Source organism: Hoplias malabaricus, chromosome 7 (genome assembly GCF_029633855.1).
Source record: "Hoplias malabaricus isolate fHopMal1 chromosome 7, fHopMal1.hap1, whole genome shotgun sequence".
In the NCBI taxonomy this organism is placed as follows: domain Eukaryota; kingdom Metazoa; phylum Chordata; class Actinopteri; order Characiformes; family Erythrinidae; genus Hoplias; species Hoplias malabaricus.
In genome coordinates this window covers 13,876,374-13,888,583 of record NC_089806.1, presented here as the reverse complement: position 1 = coordinate 13,888,583, position 12,210 = coordinate 13,876,374, and the positions used below count along the sequence as shown (strand labels likewise).

General features: G+C 37.6%; 1 protein-coding gene across 1 annotated transcript in view; it reads right to left on the bottom strand.

Moving 5' to 3' along the window:
* itpk1a (inositol-tetrakisphosphate 1-kinase a) overlaps positions 1-12,210 on the bottom strand; it is a 31,543-nt gene that overhangs the window by 10,708 nt on the left and 8,625 nt on the right. Inside the window, exons 4-5 of the mRNA XM_066677340.1 lie at positions 3,555-3,680; positions 2,362-2,479 (exon numbers count right to left, since the gene is read on the bottom strand). Coding sequence (XP_066533437.1) covers positions 2,362-2,479; positions 3,555-3,680 — 244 coding nt within the window. The remainder of the gene's footprint in view (positions 1-2,361; positions 2,480-3,554; positions 3,681-12,210) is intronic.

The following is a 12,210-nucleotide window of genomic DNA, read 5'->3' as shown; positions in this document are numbered from 1 at the left end:
GTTTTAGGATTACTGCTGCTTTCTTTTCAGCTTGGTAAAAGCTTTGGTAACGGTAACTAACTGGGTTTTAAAAGTTCCTCTTGTTCACTAAGCAGATTTTTAAGAGTGAGGGAGATAGAGTGTGGTGTCTTTAATGTGAGGCGCTGTGTTCATGTAGAAGTCTCCTAAAAACCCCCAGAGATCCACAGAGACACTCAAGGCCACTGTCAAGATCAGACAACTTACGCTGTGTTCTTTGTGTTACTTCGCTCTGTCATTCTTTAATTTTTGGATGTTGTCTGTGTTTTTCTTCTTCGTATATGTTCTTCATTACATTTACCTTTCAGTCAGCTTCTATTCTCCTTCTTTCATTCTCATGTGTTTCTTTTAGTCAGCGTATATCTTCCTTTGTTCTATCTTTCTGTCTCTCTCTATCTTCTAGTTTATTTTTATCTTTGATTGTTTCATTCTCTTTCCTTCCTCTTTTGTATTTATTATATTGAATTTATTTGCTCTCTTTTAATATTTCTTTCCCTTACTTTGTTGTTTTGTATATTTTTTCTTTTTTTCCCCATTCTTGTTTCCTATATTTTGTTTTCTTATTTTTAAAAATTGTTTACTATTTCTTTCTGTCTCTGGTTATTTATACATTCCTCTTTCTTTCTTTCTTTCTTTTTTAATGATAATGTTTCACTGATGAAATGGTGAGTGTTTGTGGGCATTATTTTTTTTTTCTTTCTTTTAAGGTGAAACATTTCTCAAAAAGTGATTTAAAAATAAAAGGGGTGTGAAATTCATATTTTTTCCTTCTTTTTTTTTATTTTTCTTCTCTTCTGTGCTGATTAAAATATATTTACTGGGGATGATGTATAAAGGAAAATAAATCCTCAGACTCTGGCCTTTTCTGAGTGACAGATCTAGAATTTCCATTTTTTTACATTAGAGAAACATGCTGCTATTTCCAATGTGTTATCATTTGGACTATTAGCACCCTTTAAATGTGAAGATCTTTCTCCTTACAGTTGCCATTGAGGAAACATGGGGATTTGCATGTTGATGTTTGATATGTAGCTAGAAGTGTTAGATCCTTAATTCATAATGTGTAGCCATTCACAGGGAAACAGTATGATCCTTCCATATGACGGAAGGTGTGTAGCTTTGGAGCGATTGATCTAAGAATAAATAAGCTCAGTCAAAGAAAACACAATTATCCTAAACTAACAGAAGTGTTTGTACTACATCCAAACAGGGGATTTTGCACCAGTTATTTCCATATGTAATCATGCAGGAGCCTTACAGATCATGGAAATAGCAACTAGTTTTAAGGACCCTGAAATCAGTCGTTGATTGCTTATGTAGATAGTGAGAGAATCACAAAAATGCATGTGGGGCAGGCATGTGAGCAGGGCTTTAAAAAAATGATGTAGATTGTGGGATACAGTGGGTACATTAGTGGTGTTATCTGCTTTTTCCCAGGATCCCTTGCTGTGTTGTTTCATAAGCTAATAGCCATGGAAGTGGTTGCCTGGTGAGGGAGCCCAAGAAAAAGTCAGTGCCTTGGAATTTCTAAACACAGTTTAAACACAGTAGAACTCCCCTCTATTAGAGACACAGGCTCCAGCCAAAACTTTTAACCTCACACTACTCCACACTTTACATCTGGCACCAACATACCTCCACTGCAGCTCTGCTTAAACAGCATCTGTGCTATTTACCTCTTCATGCCAATAAATGTGTTATTTCAGAGCAAGAGCTGTTAGACTGGACAAGCTTAATAAAACTCTGAAAGACACCGAGACCCCTTCCAGAAACTCTCTGCGAGAAGATAATAAATAGCTGAATATATGCACCACATACATGATATTACTTAAACTATGCAAGGCCAGCATTTAACATACACAGGTGAGGAACCATGGTGGAATTCCTTAGGCACTACACCACTAATCCAGCTGGTGAGGTGTTGGGGATATGGCTAACACTCGGGCCTCCTGACTGCTCTGTTGACCCTGAATGCATGACTGAATTGTGAGTGGCACAAAGAATCAATGACTCAGCAGCTTTGGGCTGTAAGCCCTATAAGCCCCATCGTCATCCAGCGGAAAGACCAAATACACAGTGCCTAGGGCTGGAGCATACCAGCTGCTACTGAAGAAGCACAAGCTGATACCATTCTGTAATGTGCCAAGTTGACAATGCCAGTAATTAAATGGGACATTTGCTTTGCTTACTCAAACATTAGCAAGACATGAGAGTGGAGCATTAGCTTGTTTGCTACTATAATCACATGCAGCCTGTTAGCTTGATTCTCACATGCTAGAATGTAGCATAATCTATAACAATATGTGGTTAAAAATTATATATTCATTCAACACAATCACCTACCCTTCATGCTCTCCTCTATTTTGTGAATTAGCTTGTAGGACTTGAAGCGGTCAAGCAGAGTACGAATGGCTGGCAGTGGGTCTAAAATCACAGTCTCTGGATGGGCATCAATGTATTCCTAAAAAAGTGAATAAGTGATCAATAAGTAAAAAAGCAAAAAATCAATTAGCTGTAACTTTAAATCCAGGTGCATAATATAGTGTAAGTCACAGTTGTGTCACCAAAACAGCTCTGACTTATTAAAGCATCGTCTCCATAAGACCTCAGCAACACGTTCTCTATACATCCGACATGTTTTTCCAGGACAGTCCCACAGATGCTAAATCAGATTCACATCTGGGGGATGTGGAGGCCTAGAAAACACCTTGAACTATTTTATATGTCTCTCAAATCATGCCTGAACAATTTTTTCAGTGTGGTAGGAGCAACTCTTGCTGAGAGGTCACAGCCATTAAGAAAATCTGTTGCCAAAAAAGAAGTACTCCAATACATCTTCAATTGACTGTTAATTTTCTGCCTATTGTATCCTCTTTACAGGTGGCACTGAAACCAGTTAATCAATTTACTCAATACTTTTAATGTGTCTGTGTGTGTGTGTAAGTATATCTACAAATGGCATGTCTGCTATTACATTGTCTGGCTTGTGCCAGAAATACATAACGTCTAGAAACTGCATCTAATAAATAAATGTAGCTTTTTCTGCACTCATTCCTAGCACACAATAATCTTATCACACGGCCTGAGCCCTTACACCAAGGAAACATTTAAGTCTTCCTGTCTCAGCTCTGCTGGGGCTTCACCCCTTAACCCACACCTGCAACTACTCAAATGCTCATGAAATTTCTGTTAAAGACATATTTTCTCCATGTAAAAGTCCTGTTTTCATGTTTTGGAATTTGATCATGGATTTTCCTGCAATGTGTTGGACTGCCTGTGTTATGATGCCTTCCTGTCAAGCATATCTACTCAGCACATGCATTCACCCCTGCATTTCAATCTTTACAAACTTCCAATGTCAGAAGATAGATGCACATGAGCAACTGTCACAATGCCCAGTTTCAAGCTTTAGATAGTGAAGCATAAAGACCACTAGTGCAGAAATATTCTTATGTATGGTATAAAGAACATTAGATGGGCAGTTGTCTACAGGTTATTTGGCATAGTGTTTGTTCCAGCCTCAATAATGGAGTAACCTGAACACTCTGCACAAGTAGTACGGCCTCTGTGACATTCTGGTCTGCCTCCACAATGTGGTCAGTCAGCTTGTGGATGATGGCATCCAGGGGGCCCTGCTCTTCCAGTGGTTGGCTGAGGTCCAACTGGTTTGGGAACAAGAGGGTCAAGAGGTCATATTTCAGTGGTAATTCAGCTAAACGTCCATGAGAAAGCATGACTAATGAAATTTGAAAATAGATTTTCTGTTAAAACTACACCCACTTTTTTCAACAACAAACAAAAAAAAGACCACTTTTTATCTTGACTTGTAGTGAATAACAAAAGGTACAGCCAACAGTTTTTATCAAACCGCTTTCCCAGAAAACAGCTTGTCTAATAATTCTTTTAATCCTGAAGAGGGAATTACTTGCAAAGATACTGATTAAAATCTCTGCACAGTCTCCAAAAAATACAAAGATATAAATCAGTTCTAATATCCACGGTATTCTCTGAATAATTTGTAAACATTAGATAGTGTAATAATAGATGCTACTAGGTAGATTTATTCCTTCATGGTTCTTTGCAGTAAAATTAAGTATATTTTTCTTTCTGCTAGCCAAAAGAACTTTAGTGAGGTCAGGTACTGATGTTGGATGATTAATTCTGAACCACAAACATCACTCCAACTCCTCCCAAACTTATTGGATGAAGCTTTATCAATTCAGGAAGCACAGTTCTCCTGCTCCACAATCCAATACTGTAAGACTGTCTGTCCCTTTATCTGACACCCAGTAATGATCAAGGTCACTTTAAGTTCATGGGCAAATGCTCCATGGATTCCCATTTATATTAACAATAATTAATGAGACTTTCACATACCCGAGGTTGCTTTACAAATTAGGAAGTGAAAATAAAATTATCTAATCAAGAGTTGTGGTTGTGAGTGAATGAATATATTTCTTTTTTTGAGCTCAGTTATTCAAATAGATGAAGTTAAAGAGCTCCAGAGAGAGGGGTTTGCAACACTGAAGATCCTGCCACACATAGCTGACAACCCGAACTTAGGGACAACTTGACAGCATGAATCAGAGGACATTAATTAGTGCAATGGGACATACGGATGAAGTACTACTGACAGATAAGTACTTTAAAGGTTACAGCAGATTTTACACCATTTTTCGTTTGGTACACAGTGTGCTTGTGAAGGACGGTGGAGGCATGTGCAAATTTCTTGGTCGGTGACAAGATTCTGGCAGCTGAATTTTGGATGAGCTGGAGAATGTGAAGCAATTTTGAAGGAAGGACATAAAACATGTAGTTTAATGCTTTGCTACAGGGATTATACACTACATATATACAACTGAATATATGTTGACATTATATGCAAGCTGAAATACCTGAGTACACTGATTTTAAGGGCCATCTACAAACATTTGGACATGCAGTGCACAACAGACTTTGTTAGATGCCATTAAATCTTTTTAAAAATAAGGAGGTGGAAGCAGAAATTTAGTGTAAACTGTGGTCACAGTTCCTCTGGGACTGATTCTCTAGAACATGCAAAGCCTTTCTTTGGAACAATCCACTAGGGAAGGTTTGGATGAAAGCAGAAGTTTATGGACATGGCAGGGGGAGGATGGGCTTCTTGTGGACGTTATTTTGTACAGAATGAACCATTAAGGGGTCATCTTTTGAACAGCTATAACAAACAGATGCAGAATTTAGATTAAGGGACCTACCATGTTGTAGGCCACATTGGTCTTTAGGACTTGTTTGTTTTAATATATTTTTATTTCATTTAACCTTTATTTAACCAGGAAAGTCATTAAGGGCAGCTTCTTATATACAATGGCATCCTGGCAAAAGGCAAAGCCATTTTAGTTGGTATTAGTTAGTAAGGTTGATATAGCAACATAGATAAAACCTTGACCTTCACTCATCAACCTGGCGTTCAATTCCCCACCCAGGCAGCATGTTAAGATATATCCAATAAATAAATAAAGGTCCCTTACATGTAATATGGTTCGACTGGGTGTTTCATTCTGAATTATGTCAAATGCTTTCGAAGTGCGGTAAGTCATTTTCTCACGACTCTTTTTCATGTTATTAAAAAAGCTATTATATTGCACCAAGTGGCCTGGATGTATTTGAAATTCTGTACTAAATATATTTTAAATATTGCTTCCTGTGACGGACCTGCTCTGTGGATCATAAACTTTCTCATTCAAGGACTTAAAAGCATTTTGATTCTTTATCGCATGTGAGTATGCCTTTTTAAAAAATGCTGCCCTAACCTGGTTGAATATTAGATAAACATGTGAGGATGACTACAGCTTTTTGTGAATTTTGACTTGATATTTTAATCTCTCTGAACATTTTTTTCTCAACAGAGTAATGTACACACTTTACCAGAGGCTTGTGCATATTTCCTATACAAACAAGTGATGTTACAATTGCCATTTCAAATGAACACTACGATTTAACAAGCATTACATTGATAATTTTCTTACCCAGAGACTAGGGTTTGATTCCTAGCTTTGGGAAGGACCAAGAGTCCATAGGCAGGACTCCTAATGCTACATTATTCACCTAGGATTTACAATAACACTGTGTGAAATTCCCCATGTTAAATTTCCCATTAAAGGTTATTTTAACAGTCAAATCACAGATGTGCAGTTGATTACACAAATAATCCATTGCAAAAAGAAGCAGCTATGAAGCTAAAACTCAAAAATCTTAATACATGATTTTGCCTTGATATATTGCCTGTATTTCAGGACAATCCACTGAAAAAGTCCATGTTTTTCTGTTTAAGTGCCTGACACACTTTAGCTATATTCTTAGGGAGTATGTTGTCTCTGTGCTGGCTGTTGTGATACTTAAGAACTGCTCCTTTGCATTTACTGCATCCATCACTTAGTCTTATTTGCTGTAGCAGTTTGCAAATCCCCCATCTCTATTCCCAACTAAACCAGCCAGTTCTTCCTGTAAATCAGAACCAGCATGTGATCCTCAAGGCGGAGGACAGGGAACAGGTTAGCTTTACATTCAAAGCGTAAACACAGAAGTTAATAGCAAACATTTCCTTGTTTTCTCAAAAACGTCCCTTGAGGATCAGATCATTCCCTTGGCTTATGTAATACTGTTTTTTAATATCTTTATTGATAATTCATGTGGGGAAACTGGTCATTACTATGCTCAGATGTCTGTTTAAGGCTGACAGAAATGTGTGCCTATTAATATTTTTTATTAATAATTTATTTGATGTTGATTTATTTTGTTTTAGGGGTTAAAAATTGTTATTTAGTTTGTCATACAAACTATAAAAATAAAGACTAGATGTAGAAACATTTCTGTGAGGATTTGAGTGCAGTCTCCCACAAGTACATTAGTGAGCTCAGGCACTGATGCTGGATGATTAGTTCTTAATCACAAAATCCACTCACACTCATCCTTGTGGTATTAAACTGAGGGCCATCACTCTAGAATACGTTCCAATGCACCAAATATTAAAGGACTGATGTCACTGGGCTCTGTGTCAGCTGGTTGGGATGGGTGAGTATTTGTCTCATGATTTTACATATATAATGTACATTCTCAATCAATAGCAAAATCCGCTACACTATTACAGTCGGAAAAATATCACATTTGTACTGAGAATGCAGGATTATCTTATCCTCAGAATGCTGACACCACAGTTGACGCTAGAGAACAGGGCATAGGTTGGAAGGTATGATAAGACAGAGGAGAAAGAGTCTATAGTTAACCCTGGTGTCCTGTAAATACAATAGTTATAATTTGATACTCCAAATACTGCTACTGAGCTCCACTGTGAGAGGATGTGTACACCCTTCAACTCAAAGAGCACACATTTTTTGCTAAAAACACTAAAAACCCATTCTACTAAATAATAAAATATTAATATTCAACAACTTTTCTTGATCGGATGTTTTTCCACACTTTATATTATTTTTTAATCGTGGGTTAATGATGCTGTAAAAATGAATAACATGCAGACATTAAGCATTAAGCAGACATTACGTATAGTTAGAGAAGTGGGTTTGGAACAGGAAGTTCACCAGCTGGATCCCCACAACCTGTAGGAACATCCATGGCTGAAGTATCACTGATGTACCTAAAGGCACCTAATACCCAAAATGCTCCTCAGGCGCTGAATATGACAGCCTGCTGCTCCGGTACTGTGTGTGTGAGTGGGCAAGTGTTTGCGTGTTAATTGCCAAGGATGGGTTAAATGCATATATCATATATCATTGACCTCAAAGCACAATTTAGCATTTTAATATCCTAGTATTCCCTTAACATTCTATTTATGCAAACTAGAATAAATGAGGGATCAATTATTGATTGAATTAGTGGGCAAATGTTTTTTAATGAAAGAACTGTAGATAATACAGTATTTTTTCAGTGTGCATCCTGAAACCTGACATGTTCTGGGCCTGAATAATTAATTAATGGACCTAGAAAGCAGGCTGCCTTATAGTAACAACAGTACTTGAACACTTAGCATAGAAAACAGAACCGATCAGTCGATTAGCCCATTGATTACAGTATTTATGGGAGATTTATTATGACAGCACACAACCCATGACTGGGTGTAACCCAGGTAGGTAATGTACAATGTGAAATCAGGTCAAAGTCCAGCAATTCTTCTCTTTGCTTTCCACACCCTTCACAGCCTATTCATTATACGCCAGTCAATTCAATATCATTCAATGGAGAATGGAGCAAAGTCATATTTGTGTATGCGTTGGTTTGTGTTTTAGCTGAGTCAGTCCCTTATCTGGTGTTGTCTGTCAGATAGTTAAGAGGTAGATTGAAGGCTGCAGGACCTTGACCTAGTCTTTCTGCCCTGCCTATCAGCCTCTATATTATGGCACTGAAGAAACACATGAACAATCTAAGCAACCTTCAAATTCATTTCCCCAAACAAAGAATTGCTGTCTTTGGGTTTGTTCCCAGAGTCCCTGAGAGAGAGAGCATGGTAAAGGCTACCATAAACACACATTCAGTTTATTTTCACAAACACAACCACTCCTATCAAGAAAGACATGAGTTATTCATTTGTACACATACAAGGCCACCAGATTTACAGTCATTAACATAATCTACTGTTTTCTGAGTCCATGCAAGTCACAAAGTTCTTCCTCAGACGTCAAGAACACAAAAATTGACTGTCATATAAGAAAGACATAAATGACAAAAGGCAAACAAACCCAGAGCAAATATTCTGCAGAATCAAACACAAACCTTGACAGATGCAAATCAAGGATAAGCGCAAGTCTTATATTAATCTGTGAACAGGTCTGTTTGCAGTTTATGTCTCTGTATACAGTCAATATCTCAGACAGCAATGAATGTTTGCCCCACAATCTGGCACATCTGCAGTCGTGTTGCGGCTCACATTTGGTCTTGAATGACAGTATTAACCTAGGGTGAGTCTGGCTGCCTCAGCTCTGCCACAAGTCCACCTTATAATGCAAGTCAAGCCCGGCTCATGACATCTGGCCAGTGTCTGGCCCACACAACACTTGCCAGTATCATAACTGTGTAGTACAGGCCAAAAGTGACATAGATTAGGCACAGAAATGTCTGCTATCGGTGATATCTATCAGTATATCATTAATTCATTCAGTATCTGTCACGGTGGGTCTGGAGCCTACTCGGAATCATTGGGCGCAAGGCAGGAACACACCTTGGAGGGGGCGCCAGTCCTTCATAGGGCAACACACACACACACACCTCTACAGACACTTTTGAGTCACCAATCCACCTACCAATGTGTGTTTTTGGACCATGGGAGGAAACTGGAGCATCTGGAGGAAACCCACGCAGACACAAGGAGAACACACCAAGTCACCCAAAGTGGGACTTGAGCCCACAACCTCCAGGTCCCTGGAGCTGTGTGACTGCGACACTACCTGCTGCACCACCGTGCCACCCTTCAGTATATCATCACTGAACAAAACCTCATATCTCCAAGACTAAAAAAAAAAACTATATTTCTGTTGGTCAATTCATGATTATATTTTCTCAAAGTAAATGGTTACATAAAAATGAAGATAGAAGATTTATTTCAACATAAGAGATATGCTAAATGTATTGGTGCACATTAAGTATCAGGAGCATTTATGACTGATTACGACAGTCAGATTTCTTAACTCAATATTAATTATCCGTTTTGCTGTATAATATATATATATAATATGGTACATTGACTGAGTAAATACTATTTGAATAAAGTGAGTTGACATGACAAACAGCCATAGGGACATATCATGTTCATTTGCAAGTTTTTAAAATAAAATATTTACACCTGCGGATGACCATCCTGCATTGGAAAGCATTACAGTGTCATGGGGCCTGATGACGTGAGTTCAGAGAGTTTAGTGTATTTTTGGAAGAGGTTGCGTAATGCTGTAAGTGTGTTTGATAAAACAGGGCTTAAGTTAGATTGGAAAGAAAGTGGAAGTCGTAGTGCTTTGACTAATGCAGTCTCTAAACTTTCTGCAGAATGCCAGAGATTCATCACTCACCCCGACTGTGTACAGTACCTCACGTCTGGAAAGCTGAAAAATGGGTTTCAGCTTCAGACCACCTAATACCTTAGGCCTCTCTAAGGTAGACAGTAAGGACTGAAGCACTTCGACACAATCTGAACAAGGGTCTCAGAAGAACCACAAAAACAACATGTTACAGAGAGTAAGATGAATGAGTTACTAACTGGTGTTCAACTTCGCTATGCTAGTAACAAGCCATGGATACCAGTCTCACCAAACCTAACAAAGCCACAACCAAATATTTTGTCACTGTCTAAGAGAAAGGTATTCCAAGTTTCCAAGCTGACAGCTTTACATGAGAAGGCAAAAACATTCTTAACCTTTAATGTAGGTTAATGTAAATAGATTTAATATCAAGTAATTTTTGAGGATTTCTACTGGTCCATTAATTGGGACAGTCTCACGTAGTGTAAAAGAGTCTGGTGTGGTTCAAACACCAAAAAAATATATATAAATAAAATAGAGATCACTTATTTTCTTTGAGCAGTGATGATTTGCATATTTGCAGAGAGTAATCTAAGGGATTTTAAATGGTATTACAGATATTATAGTGTAAAAATAAGTGCACAAAGTGATTGAGTGGCTACTTCGTTGTTGCTGGTCTCATGTTACCAAAGATTTGTTTTGTTTTCTCACCCAGACAGACTTAAAAGGGCCAATGTACTAGAGTTAATTTTAATATAAGGGTATAGCTTTAACAAGAGATGAGGCAAAACTTTTCAAAACTTGCCAAGAATAAATCTAATAAAGAACAGTTTATGCATATTTGGCAGCTGAACCCTGTCCTTGCTTTTTGCCTTATCATGAATAAGAGTGCATAGTTTTGTGGCAAAATCCTGTTACTCATTTTAGACATAATATACTTTATCTACTGCAGTCTAAAGTTTTCAACATCTACATCAATGAGGACTGTGACATGTCCGATGTTTGGTCTGATCCGATATTTCTTAAGAAATCAATGGTATTTATAAGGTGTTCTACCTTAAAACATTGCTTTAAGGATTTGACTGCATTCATACCATTCATATTTCACACCCCTCTAGCTAATGCTTGGCATGGCGTGGAGGCCTCAAAGGGTCCCATTGGTTTACAAAAGCATTTTAAATGGAGATTAAGCTGTGTGTAAGGTTAAAAACCGCTGTGGTTGCACCTTAAAAGTTGCTGAACTCACTAATAAGAACATATGGCCATATTGCAGCTTTTAAGCTGCATTAGCTAATTTTAAATTAGCAATATTAGCACCTGACAGGTCCCGGAAGCTCACATTCTGACAAAGATTAAACAGATTAAGAAGAGCACCATTATGTGCTGAACATACAGTTGAATGCAAAAATCTGAATAATGCAGCTCAGATTTCTAGGTTAACTTAGTTCATTACATGTATATGGCAATATATCCTTTAAGGGGATGATGTAAATATAAATAAATATTTAGTGGCCAACATAACATAAATAATGAGACACTGTGTGATTCATTTTTTCCCTAAATTTTTATTTCATGTAAATAAGGGATGAAAACATGCTGGGTGTTTGGAATATACTTTCCCTCTTAAGAAAACAGAGTTTGGGAAGCTACTGCGAAAATCTGCTAAATAAACTACCAGCTACATTCCTTAAAATAATCTGCTCTTGGACAAACAGCTCTAATAAAGACCTTTAGCGGGTACAGGACTTTTATGTGTGGAATTTTTTTCCATAAAGAATTATTGTCTCAAAGGTCCTTTAGGGAACTAAAAGTAAAACCAAAATAATAAAATAAAATAAAAAACAGCTAAAGAATTTCAGTATCTAGCTCAATGCTCATGACAGCATCTATTCATAGATCCCTGGCCTACTGAAATAAGTACAGTTAGCTCAAGTATAGGAGTCAGTCTTCTGGTTTTTAAAAGTGGTCTCTGCTGGAATTCTCAGTATGTGTTTGTATTCCAGTCATCATCTGCACCAGACCACCATGCTTTTGCAAACATTCCAACCTTTATAAAACCCTAATCAGCTTTACATGTTATAGGAAGTCAATTTATACACAGTTAGCTTTTGTGGAGGAAAGTTGGATTTTAACCTAGACTAAACTAATCCATCTACTTCAAGAAGACAGGTACAGAATGAAACATCAGACA